Source organism: Lampris incognitus, chromosome 20 (genome assembly GCF_029633865.1).
Source record: "Lampris incognitus isolate fLamInc1 chromosome 20, fLamInc1.hap2, whole genome shotgun sequence".
Lineage (NCBI taxonomy): Eukaryota > Metazoa > Chordata > Actinopteri > Lampriformes > Lampridae > Lampris > Lampris incognitus.
The window spans coordinates 1,522,772-1,538,147 of NC_079230.1; the positions used below are offsets into that span (position 1 = coordinate 1,522,772).

Genomic DNA, 15,376 nt, shown 5'->3' on the forward strand with positions numbered 1-15,376 from the left:
GTCGAGGCGCCTGTTCAGGGGGGAGGGGGAACTGAGGGTAGTAGCGTGATCCTCCCACGCGCTACATCCCCCTGGCGAAACTCCTCACTATCAGGTGACAAGCGGCTGGTGACTCCACATGTATCGGAGGAGACATGTGGAGTCTCATCCATTGCCTTCTCGTGGCCCCCTCCCGTTCTGTCATCCACCCCTAATCTGAGCAGACTAAAGACCGAGCACTCCTCTTGGAACCCCCTCCCCAAGCCCACCAGACACTGCTGCGATCTGCCCACATTCCAGCCATTCATCAGGACTCACCTCTTCAGACCTGCTCTCATCTGTCATTTATGTGATTTATGATGCTGGGTTTTCTTCCCCTTCATATCTGTCCAGTGGGAGAGTACTGCTGGTGTCGTGTGTGGCTGCCGCTTCTCCCTCTCGTAGCCCCCCTTCCCATCCACCCCTGTATGTCTGCCCCCCTTCCCATCCACCCCTGTATGTCTGCCCCCCTTCCCATCCGCCCCTGTATGTCTGCCCCCCTTCCCATCCACCCCTGTATGTCTGCCCCCCCTTCCCATCCGCCCCTGTATGTCTGCCCCCCTTCCCATCCGCCCCTGTATGTCTGCCCCCCTTCCCATCCACCCCTGTATGTCTGCCCCCCTTCCCATCCACCCCTGTATGTCTGCCCCCCTTCCCATCCACCCCTGTATGTTTGCCCCCCCCCTTCCCATCCACCCCTGTATGTCTGTGTTGTGTTTATCTGCTGTCTTGTTTCACCCCGTTTATTGTAAAGCCACTTGAGTGTTAGAAAAGCACTATATAATTTGAATTCTTTAAAAGTATTATTATTGTTATTATTATTATTATTAGTCTGCTGCCCTCCCCGGGTCGGGACGGCTCGGAGGATGGGATGGTTGGCCGAGTACAACTCGGGAGAAAAAAAAGAGGGAAAATAAAAATAAAATACAATAAAATAATAAACAATTGAAATGAAGCGCTTTGGATACTTCATTTGTCTATTCGATATAAAGTGTGCGAGTTTTATTCGCTTATATTTCTGTTTAAACATTTGCGTGGAATTTTAAACCGCGTCGTTGTCGGTGACGGTTTAATTAAACTACTGCTGAGCGAGTAACTCCGACCAGCAGGGGGCGAAACCTCTGTGTCCATCTGAATGGACGACCTCTGTCACATCGACCTCTGTCACATGACGAGGGCAGACGTCTCGGGAAACGGGAAGCCTTCAGAGCTAACACGGTTTAGCAACGTCCAGTCGGAAACAGCACATACACAGATTCACCTTAAGTCGGCGTTACCTTGCAGGACGTACTGCTTTATTCTCCGTTACTCTAGCCGGCGTTACCTTGCAGGACGTACTGCTTTATTCTCCGTTACTCTAGCCGGCGTTACCTTGCAGGACGTACTGCTTTATTCTCCGTTACTCTAGCCGGCGTTACCTTGCAGGACGTACTGCTTTACTCTCCGTTACTCTAGTCGGCGTTACCTTGCAGGACGTACTGCTTTACTCTCCGTTACTCTAGTCGGCGTTACCTTGCAGGACGTACTGCTTTATTCTCCGTTACTCTAGTCGGCGTTACCTTGCAGGACATACTGCTTTATTCATCGTTACTCCCCGTGAAACATGTCGGCGGTGCAGCGGATGAAGGTGGCGAATGAGCGGCACAGCAAGAGCATCACTCAGCGGGGACACGTCCAGAAGACAGCGGTACGGAGACCCACCGTTAGTGGCTAACGGCTAAATGCACGTCATTCCGCTATGTAGTTATCTCACACATCATTCCGCTATGTAGTTATCTCACACATCATACATCATTCTGCTATGTAGTTATCTCACACATCTTTCTGCTATGTAGTTATCTCACACATCACACATCATCCCGCTATGTAGTTATCTCACACATCATTCCGCTATGTAGTTATCTCACATCTTTCTGCTATGTAGTTATCTCACACATCATCCCGCTATGTAGTTATCTCACACATCATCCCGCTATGTAGTTATCTCACACATCACACATCATCCCGCTATGTAGTTATCTCACACATCATTCCGCTATGTAGTTATCTCACACATCATTCTGCTATGTAGTTATCTCACACATCATCCCGCTATGTAGTTATCTCACACATCATCCCGCTATGTAGTTATCTCACACATCATTCTGCTATGTAGTTATCTCACACATCACACATCATTCTGCTATGTAGTTATCCCACACTTCATTCCGCTATGTAGTTATCTCACACATCACACATCATTCCGCTATGTAGTTATCTCACACATCATTCCACTATATAGTTATCTCACACATCATTCTGCTATGTAGTTATCTCACACATCATTCTGCTATAGTAATTATAAATCATGGAATTATCTCACACAAAAATTCCGCGATGTAGTTATCTCCTGCATCATTCTTCTATGTAGCTATCTCACACATCATTCCGCTATGTAGTTATCTCACGAATCATTCCGCTATTCAGTTATCCCACACATCATACCGCTATGTAGTTATCCCACACATCATTCCGCTATGTAGTTATCCCACACATCATTCCGCTATGTAGTTATCTCACGCATCATTCCGCTATGTAGTTATCTCACACATCATTCCGCTATGTAGTTATCTCACACATCATACATCATTCTGCTATGTAGTTATCTCACACATCTTTCTGCTATGTAGTTATCTCACACATCACACATCATCCCGCTATGTAGTTATCTCACACATCATTCCGCTATGTAGTTATCTCACATCTTTCTGCTATGTAGTTATCTCACACATCATCCCGCTATGTAGTTATCTCACACATCATCCCGCTATGTAGTTATCTCACACATCACACGTCATCCCGCTATGTAGTTATCTCACACATCATTCCGCTATGTAGTTATCTCACACATCATTCTGCTATGTAGTTATCTCACACATCATCCCGCTATGTAGTTATCTCACACATCATCCCGCTATGTAGTTATCTCACACATCATTCTGCTATGTAGTTATCTCACACATCACACATCATTCTGCTATGTAGTTATCCCACACTTCATTCCGCTATGTAGTTATCTCACACATCACACATCATTCCGCTATGTAGTTATCTCACACATCATTCCACTATAAAGTTATCTCACACATCATTCTGCTATGTAGTTATCTCACACATCATTCTGCTATAGTAATTATAAATCATGGAATTATCTCACACAAAAATTCCGCGATGTAGTTATCTCCTGCATCATTCTTCTATGTAGCTATCTCACACATCATTCCGCTATGTAGTTATCTCACGCATCATTCCGCTATTCAGTTATCCCACACATCATACCGCTATGTAGTTATCCCACACATCATTCCGCTATGTAGTTATCCCACACATCATTCCGCTATGTAGTTATCTCACGCATCATTCCGCTATGTAGTTATCTCACGCATCATTCCGCTATGTAGTTATCCCACACATCATTCCGCTATGTAGTTATCTCGCACATCATTCTGCTATGTAGTTATCTCACACATCATCCTGCTATAGTAATAATTAATCATGGAATTATCCCACACAAACATTCCGCGATGTAGTTATCCCACACATCATTCTGCTATGTAGTTATCCCACACTTCATTCCGCTATGTAGTTATCTCACACATCATTCTACTATAGTAATAATAAATCATGGAATTATCCCACACAAACATTCTGCGATGTAGTTATCCCACACATCATTCTTCTATGTAGTTATCTCACACATCATTCCGCTATGTAGTTATCTCACACATCATTCTGCTATAGTAATAATAAGTCATGGAATTATCCCACACAAACATTCCGCGATGTAGTTATCCCACACATCATACCACTATGTAGTTATCCCACACATCATACCACTATGTAGTTATCCCACACATCATACCACTATGTAGTTATCCCACACATCATACCACTATGTAGTTATCCCACACATCATACCACTATGTAGTTATCCCACACATCATTCCGCTATGTAGTTATCCCACACATCATTCCGCTATGTAGTTATGTCACGCATCATTCCGCTATGTAGTTATCCCACGCATCATACCGCTATGTAGTTATCCCACACATCATTCCGCTATGTAGTTATCCCACACATCATTCCGCTATGTAGTTATCTCACACATCATTCTGCTATGTAGTTATCTCACACATCATCCTGCTATAGTAATAATTAATCATGGAATTATCCCACACAAACATTCCGCTATGTAGTTATCCCACACATCATTCCGCTATGTAGTTATCTCACACATCATTCCGCTATGTAGTTATCTCACGCATCATTCTGCTATGTAGTTATCTCACACATCATTCTGCTATCTAGTTACCTCACACATCATTTTGCTATAATAATAATAAATCATGGAATTATCCCACACAAATAATCCGCGATGTAGTTATCCCACACATCATACCGCTATGTGGTTATCCCACACTTCATTCCGCTATGTAGCTATCTCACACATCATTCTGCTATAGTAATAATAAATCATGGAATTATCCCACACAAACATTCCGCGATGTAGTTATCCCACACATCATTCTGCTATGTAGTTATCCCACACTTCATTCCGCTATGTAGTTATCTCACACATCATTCTACTATCGTAATAATAAATCATGGAATTATCCCACACAAACATTCTGCGATGTAGTTATCCCACACATCATTCTTCTATGTAGTTATCTCACACATCATTCCGCTATGTAGTTATCTCAGACATCATTCTGCTATAGTAATAATAAGTCATGGAATTATCCCACACATCATTCCGCTATGTTGTTATCTCACACATCATTCCGCTATGTAGTTATCCCACACATCATTCCGCTATGTAGTTATCCCACACATCATTCCGCTATGTAGTTATCCCACACATCATTCCGCTATGTAGTTATCTCACGCATCATTCCGCTATGTAGTTATCCCACGCATCATACCGCTATGTAGTTATCCCACACATCATTCCGCTATGTAGTTATCCCACACATCATTCCGCAATGTAGTTATCTCACGCATCATTCCGCTATGTAGTTATCCCACACATCATTCCGCTATGTAGTTATCTCGCACATCATTCTGCTATGTAGTTATCTCACACATCATCCTGCTATAGTAATAATAAGTCATGGAATCATCCCACACAAACATTCCGCTATGTAGTTATCCCACACATCATTCCGCTATGTAGTTATCTCGCACATCATTCCGCTATGTAGTTATCTCACGCATCATTCCGCTATGTAGTTATCTCACACATCATTTTGCTATAATAATAATAAATCATGGAATTATCCCACACAAATATTCCGCTATGTAGTTATCTCACACATCATTTTGCTATAATAATAATAAATCATGGAATTATCGCACACATCATACCGCTATGTAGTTATCCCACACAAACATTCCGCTATGTAGTTATCCCACACAAACATTCCGCTATGTAGTTCTCACAAAAACATTCAGCTATGTAGTTATGTCACACAGCATTCTGCTGTGTAGTTATCTCACACAGCATTTCGTTATGTAGTGATCTCACACAAACATTCGGCTATGTTGTTCTGTCACACAAACATTCTGCTATGTAGTTACGTCACAAAAACATTCTGCTATGTAGTTATCCCACACAAACATTCCGCTATGTAGTTATGTCACACGTCATACTGCTATGTAGTTATCCCACACAAACATTCCGCTGTGTAGTTATCTCACACATCAATCCGCTATAATAATGATAAATCATATAGTTATCTCACACAAACATTCCGCTGTGTAGTTATCCCACACAAACATTCCGCTATGTAGTTATCTCACACATCATACCGCTATGTAGTTATCTCACACAAACATTCTGCTATGTAGTTATCCCACACAAACATTCCGCTATGTAGTTGTCACAAAAACATTCAGCTATGTAGTTATGTCACACAGCATTCTGCTGTGTAGTTATCTCACACAGCATTTCGTTATGTAGTTATCTCACACATCATTCTGCTATGTAGTTATCTCACACATCATCCTGCTATAGTAATAATTAATCATGGAATTATCCCACACAAACATTCCGCTATGTAGTTATCCCACACATCATTCCGCTATGTAGTTATCTCACACATCATTCCGCTATGTAGTTATCTCACGCATCATTCTGCTATGTAGTTATCTCACACATCATTCTGCTATCTAGTTATCTCACACATCATTTTGCTATAATAATAATAAATCATGGAATTATCCCACACAAATAATCCGCGATGTAGTTATCCCACACATCATACCGCTATGTGGTTATCCCACACTTCATTCCGCTATGTAGCTATCTCACACATCATTCTGCTATAGTAATAATAAATCATGGAATTATCCCACACAAACATTCCGCGATGTAGTTATCCCACACATCATTCTGCTATGTAGTTATCCCACACTTCATTCCGCTATGTAGTTATCTCACACATCATTCTACTATCATAATAATAAATCATGGAATTATCCCACACAAACATTCTGCGATGTAGTTATCCCACACATCATTCTTCTATGTAGTTATCTCACACATCATTCCGCTATGTAGTTATCTCAGACATCATTCTGCTATAGTAATAATAAGTCATGGAATTATCCCACACATCATTCCGCTATGTTGTTATCTCACACATCATTCCGCTATGTAGTTATCCCACACATCATTCCGCTATGTAGTTATCCCACACATCATTCCGCTATGTAGTTATCCCACACATCATTCCGCTATGTAGTTATCTCACGCATCATTCCGCTATGTAGTTATCCCACGCATCATACCGCTATGTAGTTATCCCACACATCATTCCGCTATGTAGTTATCCCACACATCATTCCGCAATGTAGTTATCTCACGCATCATTCCGCTATGTAGTTATCCCACACATCATTCCGCTATGTAGTTATCTCGCACATCATTCTGCTATGTAGTTATCTCACACATCATCCTGCTATAGTAATAATAAGTCATGGAATCATCCCACACAAACATTCCGCTATGTAGTTATCCCACACATCATTCCGCTATGTAGTTATCTCACACATCATTCCGCTATGTAGTTATCTCACGCATCATTCCGCTATGTAGTTATCTCACACATCATTTTGCTATAATAATAATAAATCATGGAATTATCCCACACAAATATTCCGCTATGTAGTTATCTCACACATCATTCCACTATGTCGTTATCTCACGCATCATTCTGCTATGTAGTTATCTCATACATCATTCTGCTATGTAGTTATCTCACACATCATTCTGCTATGTAGTTATCTCACACATAATTCTGCTATAATAATAAATCATGGAATTATCCCACACAAACATTCCGCTATGTAGCTATCTCACACATCATTCTGTTATGTAGTTATGTGTCACACATCATTCCGCTATGTAGTTAAGTCATACATCATTCCGCTATGTAGTTATCCCACACATCATTCCGCTATGTAGTTATCTCACGCATCATTCCGCAATGTAGTTATCTCACGCATCATTCCGCTATGTAGTTATCCCACACATCATTCCGCTATGTAGTTATCCCACACATCATTCCGCAATGTAGTTATCTCACGCATCATTCCGCTATGTAGTTATCCCACACATCATTCCGCTATGTAGTTATCTCGCACATCATTCTGCTATGTAGTTATCTCACACATCATCCTGCTATAGTAATAATAAGTCATGGAATCATCCCACACAAACATTCCGCTATGTAGTTATCCCACACATCATTCCGCTATGTAGTTATCTCACACATCATTCCGCTATGTAGTTATCTCACGCATCATTCCGCTATGTAGTTATCTCACACATCATTTTGCTATAATAATAATAAATCATGGAATTATCCCACACAAATATTCCGCTATGTAGTTATCTCACACATCATTCCACTATGTCGTTATCTCACGCATCATTCCGCTATGTAGTTATCTCATACATCATTCTGCTATGTAGTTATCTCACACATCATTCTGCTATGTAGTTATCTCACACATAATTCTGCTATAATAATAAATCATGGAATTATCCCACACAAACATTCCGCTATGTAGCTATCTCACACATCATTCTGTTATGTAGTTATGTGTCACACATCATTCCGCTATGTAGTTAAGTCACACAGCATTCCGTTATGTAGTTATCTCAAACGTCATACCGTTATGTAGTTATCTCACACAAACATTCCGTTATGTAGTTATCCCACACAAACATTCCGCTGTCTAGTTATCTCACACATCATTCCGCTATAATAATGATAAATCATGTAGTTATCCCACACAAACATTCCGCTATGTAGTTATGTCACACATCATACCGCTATGTAGTTATCCCACACAAACATTCCGCTATGTAGTTATCTCACACGTCATACTGCTATCTAGTTATCCCACACAAACATTCCGCTGTGTAGTTATCTCACACATCATTCCGCTATAATAATGATAAATCATATAGTTATCTCACACAAACATTCCTCTGTGTAGTTATCCCACACAAACATTCCGCTATGTAGTTATCCCACACATCATACCGCTATGTAGTTATCCCACACAAACATTCCGCTATGTAGTTATCCCACACAAACATTCCGCTATGTAGTTGTCACAAAAACATTCAGCTATGTAGTTATGTCACACAGCATTCTGCTGTGTAGTTATCTCACACAGCATTTCGTTATGTAGTGATCTCACACAAACATTCGGCTATGTTGTTCTGTCACACAAACATTCTGCTATGTAGTTACGTCACAAAAACATTCTGCTATGTAGTTATCCCACACAAACATTCCGCTATGTAGTTATCTCACACGTCATACTGCTATGTAGTTATCCCACACAAACATTCCGCTGTGTAGTTATCTCACACATCATTCCGCTATAATAATGATAAATCATATAGTTATCTCACACAAACATTCCGCTGTGTAGTTATCCCACACAAACATTCCGCTATGTAGTTATCTCACACATCATACCGCTACGTAGTTATCCCACACAAACATTCTGCTATGTAGTTATCCCACACAAACATTCCGCTATGTAGTTGTCACAAAAACATTCAGCTATGTAGTTATGTCACACAGCATTCTGCTGTGTAGTTATCTCACACAGCATTTCGTTATGTAGTGATCTCACACAAACATTCGGCTATGTTGTTCTGTCACACAAACATTCTGCTATGTAGTTACGTCACAAAAACATTCTGCTATGTAGTTATCTCACACAGTATTCCGCTATGTAGTTATCGCACACATCATCCCTCCATGTAGTTATCGCACACATCATCCCTCCATGTAGCTATGTCACACATCATTCCACTGTGTCGTTATCTCACACAAACATTTTGCAATGTAGTTGTCTCACACATCATTCCGCTATGTAGTTATGTCACACAAACATTCTGCTATGTAGTTATGTGTCACACATCATTCCGCTATGTAGTTAAGTCACACAGCATTCCGTTATGTAGTTATCTCAAACGTCATACCGTTATGTAGTTATCTCACACAAACATTCCGCTATGTAGTTATCCCACACAAACATTCCGCTATGTAGTTATGTCACACATCATTCCACAATGTAGTTATCTCACACAGCATTCCGCTATGTAGTTATCTCACACGTCATACCGCTATATAGTTATCTCACATAAACATTCCGCTATGTAGTTATCTCACACGTCATACCGCTATGTAGTTATCCCACACAAACTTTCCGCTGTATAGTTATCTCACACAAGCATTCTGCTATGTAGTTATGTGTCACACATCATTCCGCTATTAGTTAACTCACACAGCATTCCGTTATGTAGTTATCTTAAACGTCATACCGTTATGTAGTTATCTCACACAAACATTCCGCTATGTCGTTATCTCACACAAACATTCCGCTATGTAGTTATCTCACACGTCATACCGCTATGTAGTTATCCCACACAAACTTTCTGCTGTGTAGTTATCCCACACAAACATTCTGCTATGTAGTTATGTCACACATCATTCCGCTATGTAGTTAACTCACACAGCATTCCGTTATGTAGTTATCTCAAATGCCATACCGCTATGTAGTTACCCCACACAAACATTCCGCTATGTAGTTATCTCACATGTCATACTGCTATGTAGTTATCCCACACAAACTTCCACTGTGTAGTTATCTCACACATCATTCCGCTATAATAATGATAAATCATGTAGTTATCTCACACAAACATTCCGCTATGTAGTTATCCCACACAAACATTCCGCTATGTAGTTACCCCACACAAACATTCCGCTATGTAGTTATCTCACATGTCATACTGCTATGTAGTTATCCCACACAAACATTCCGCTGTGTAGTTATCTCACACATCATTCCGCTATAATAATGATAAATCATGTAGTTATCTCACACAAACATTCCGCTATGTAGTTATCCCACACAAACATTCCGCTATGTGGTTATCCCACACAAACATTCTGCTATGTAGTTATGTCACACATCATTCCGCTATGTAGTTAACTCACACAGCATTCCGTTATGTAGTTATCTCAAACGCCATACCGCTATGTAGTTACCCCACACAAACATTCCGCTATGTAGTTATCTCACATGTCATACTGCTATGTAGTTATCTCACACAAACATTCCGCTGTGTAGTTATCCCACACAAACATTCCGCTGTGTAGTTATCCCACACAAACATTCCGCTGTGTAGTTATCCCACACAAACATTCCGCTGTGTAGTTATGTCAAACGTCATTCCGCTACGTAGTTATCTCACACAAACATTCCGCTATGTGGTTATCTCACGCGTCATTCCGCTATGTAGTTATCGCACACGTCGTTCCGCTATGTAGTTATCTCACACATCATTCCGCTATGTAGTTGTCTCACACAAACATTCCGCTATGTAGTTGTCACACAAACATTCAGCTATGTAGTTATGTCACACAGCATTCTGCTGTGTAGTTATCTCACACAGCATTTCGTTATGTATAGTTATCTCACACAGCATTCCGCTATGTAGTGATCTCACACAAACATTCGGCTATCTTGTTCTGTCACACAAACATTCTGCTATGTAGTTACGTCACAAAAACATTCTGCTATGTAGTTATCTCACACAGTATTCCGTTAAGTAGTTATCTCACACATCATTCCGCTATGGAGTTATGTCACACATCATTCCACTGTGTCGTTATCTCACACAAACATTCTGCAATGTAGTTGTCTCACACATCATTCCGCTATGTAGTTGTCTCACACATCATTCCACTATGTAGTTATGTCACACAAACATTCTGCTATGTAGTTATGTCACACATCATTCTGCTATGTAGTTATGTCACACATCATTCTGCTATGTAGTTATCTCACATATCATTCTGCTATGTAGTTATCTCACACAAACATTCTGCTATGTATTTATCTCATGCAGCATTCTGCTATGTAGTTATGTCACACAAACATTCTACATGTAGTTATCTCAGACAGCATTCTGCTATGTAGTTATCTCACACAAACAATCCGCTATTTAGTTATCTCACATGTCATTCTTCTATGTAGTTATGTCATACAGACATTCTGCTGTGTAGTTATCTCACACATCCTCTGCTATGTAGTTATGTCACACAATCATTCTGCTATGTAGTTATTTCACACAGCATTCCGCTATGTAGTTATCTCACACAGCATTCCGCTATGTAGTTATCTCAACCAAACATTCCGCTATGTAGTTATGTCACACAAACATTCCGCTATGCGGTTACATCACACAAACATTCCGCTATGTAGTTATGTCACACATCACTCTGCTATGTAGTTATCTCACACAAACATTCTGATATGTATTTATGTCACACAAACCTTCCAAAATGTAGTTATCTCACACTGCATTCTGCTATGTAGTTATCTCACACAAGCATTCCGCTATGTAGTTATCGCACACATCATCCCACTATGTAGTTATGTCACACATCCTTCCACTGTGTAGTCATCTCACACATCATTCTGCTATGTAGTTATCTCACACAGCATTCTGCTATTTAGTTATCTCACACAGCATTCCGATATGTAGTTATCTCACACAAATATTCTTATATGTAGTTATCTCACTCAAACATTCCACTATGTAGTTAGCTCACACAAACAGCAGACTGTCCACAGATGAGTTAAACATCCATGTCCATAAGTTATCTGCCAGACAAGAGTCGTTAAATCTGTTTAAAAGGTTTGCGTACAGACTGTTTTTACTGCACTTTGCCAACACATATTGAAACGAGAGCAGAAAACAGTCAGCTGTAAAGTAACTTCATGTGATTATTTATAATAACCAGAGAACAACCAGAGGTGCACGTGCTCATGTAGTCAGAGTAGGACGTCATGAAATGACTGTCAGCATTGTGGTATTGGTCTAAAATGAACGCCAGGTCTGGTGTCTGCTCTTTTCCCTTGTCGCACATTGTGGTGAAGTTTATTCAACAGTATCAGTGTCTGTCTTAAGTCATTACTGAAATTATATTCCCCCCAGTTTGTACTAACCAGGAGCAGGCTGCGTGTTTGTTATGCTGGATAGATGGTGTACTGATCTGATCATTGGTTGTCTTCTGGTGAGAATTCTTAATGGGTTTTGAATGAGTAATAACAAAAACCTCCCAGCTGTCATGTATTAATCACTATTAATGCACGTATTATAATAATGTCATGGTTGTATATCATGTATTATAGACATGCTTCATTCCTACTTAACAACACGGGACAGTGAGTAATGGATTCCCTAGGAGACTAGTTTACCAGCTAAGTAGATGTTCAGCACCACAGTCCCACATGATGGTTGGTTGTCTGTTGAAAGGTTAAGGCCCATTTATCCTCTGTGTAGAATCTACGTCGTAGGGTACACATAAAAACCTGACATGCAGCTGTCCAGAAATGTAAGTTCACGTTGCGGTGATGCAGACCGCAACAACTGTGATTGGTCCGCTTGGTAGCGTCACGTTTCCTCCTACGCATTTCCGGCTGCTGCTTCTTTTTCGTCAGCTCCTTCTTCACCAACCAGTTGAGTGAAGCATGCACCAAATCGAGGAGAGATTAATTGAGGAAATTCCCAAATATGTACATTTGTATGACTCATCTTCACAGCATTACAAAGCCTGCCAGATGGCAGCAAACTTCTTGAAAGAAGCGTCTACAAACATCTGATAGATTTTGCGGAGTGCACAAAGAGGTGGAAGAACTTGAGAGACAAGTACGTTTGCCTCCGAAGAAGACTCACAACGAGGAGCGGGGTCCCGGGTGGAAAAAAAGTTCTTGCCTTTTATCTGTTTCTTTCCTGGCTGGCACCACATATCAAGCACTGGGAAACAGTCGTATTATGATGACAACAAGGTAAATATAACATGTTTTTGTAATGAAGACTTTGTAATGCCTGTTGCAACTTCCATTTTTACTGTACGGCTGTTTGATTTGATTTGTACTCCTGAACCCCAAAATGCAAACAGCTTCCCATCATCACTTGCATCCTCTCTCATTACATCTAGGTGCATAGGGTTCAGTTCGGTCAGTAAAATGGTATAAAGGTTCGACTGAATCCGAACCCCTTAAAAAATGAGAATATTTGACCGAAACCGAATCTTGGATGGATAGCTGCCCCCTCCCTCTGGAATGCTGTCCCCAAACACATCAGAGACCTTACCGATCTGTCCACGTTCACATCATTGTTCAGAACGCACCTTCTCAGAATTGCTTTTATTTTGAGGTTAATGTTGTGTGTTTTGTTTTTAGGGTGTTGCATTTATGTTCATTTCAAGTTATATGACAGTGGTTTTGAGTACTCTGAAAAGCACTGTATAAATAAAATGTATTATTATTATATATTACTTGTATGTATAATTACAAAGACTAACCTAACTATTTGCAGTTCTTTTTCTAATCACAGGATGGAAGTTATTCAACAACAAGTGTGTCCACCACTTCATCTGTTGAAAAGACGCCCACAAGCTCTGTTGTTGAGGAAAACCGACAGCCGCTGGACATGCCATCTTCACGCCCAGCCATACATTCCGATTCATCTCATCAAGTAGCACCCCATCAAGTAGTGAGACCCAAAAGTTCAGATTCATCGCATCAAGTAGAATCTCATCAAGTAGTGAGGCCCATACGTTCAGATTCATTACATCAAGTAGCACCGCATCAAGTACTGAGACCCATACGTTCAGATTCATCACATCAAGTAGCATCTCATCAAGTACTGAGACCCATACGTTCAGATTCATCACATCAAGTAGCGTCTCATCAAGTATTGAGGCCCATACGTTCAGATTCATCGCATCAAGTAGCATCTCATCAGGTAGTGAGACCCATACGTTCAGATTCATCACATCAAGTAGCACCGCATCAAGTAGTGAGGCCCATACATTCAGATTCATCACATCAAGTAGCACCGCATCAAGTAGCACCGCATCAATTCGTGAGACCCGTACGTTCAGATTCATCGCATCAAGTAGCAACGCATCAAGTAGTGAGACCCATACGTTCAGATTCATCGCATCAAGTAGCACTGCATCAAGTAGTGAGACCCATACGTTCAGATTCATCGCATCAAGTGACACTGCATCAAATACTGAGCCCATACGTTAAGATTCATCGCATCAAGTAGCATCTCATCAAGTAGTGAGACCCGTACGTTCAGATTCATCACATCAAGTAGCACCGCATCAAGTAGTGAGGCCCATACATTCAGATTCATCACATCAAGTAGCACCACATCAATTCGTGAGACCCATACGTTCAGATTCATCGCATCAAGTAGCAACGCATTAAGTAGTGAGGCCCATACGTTCAGATTCATCACATCAAGTAGCACCGCATCCAGTACTGAGACCCATACGTTCAGATTCATCGCATCAAGTACCATCTCATCATGTAGTGAGACCCATACGTTCAGATTCATCACATCAAGTAGTGAGGCCCATACGTTCAGATTCATCGCATCAAGTAGCATCTCATCAAGTAGTGAGGCCCATACATTCAGATTCATCGCATCAAGTAGCACTGCATCAAGTAGTGAGACCCATACATTCAGATTCATCACATCAAGTAGCACCGCAACAAGTAGTGAGACCCGTACGTTCAGATTCATCACATCAAGTAGCACCGCATCAAGTAGTGAGACCCGTACGTTCAGATTCATCACATCAGGTAGCACCGCATCAAGTAGTGAGACCCATACGTTCAGATTTATTGCATCAAGTAGCATCTCATCAAGTAGTGAGGCCCATACGTTCAGATTCATCGCATCAAGTAGCTCTGTAT

General features: G+C 40.8%; 1 protein-coding gene across 1 annotated transcript in view; it reads left to right on the forward strand.

The window, feature by feature from the left end:
• The first annotated feature begins 1,245 nt into the window (after nucleotides 1-1,245).
• The window catches only part of zgc:85858 (uncharacterized protein LOC405879 homolog), a 35,988-nt gene continuing 21,857 nt past the window's right edge, over nucleotides 1,246-15,376 (forward strand). The window contains exon 1 of the mRNA XM_056299971.1: nucleotides 1,246-1,705. Within this exon, the coding sequence (XP_056155946.1) occupies nucleotides 1,622-1,705 (84 nt within the window). The 5' untranslated portion in view covers nucleotides 1,246-1,621. The remainder of the gene's footprint in view (nucleotides 1,706-15,376) is intronic.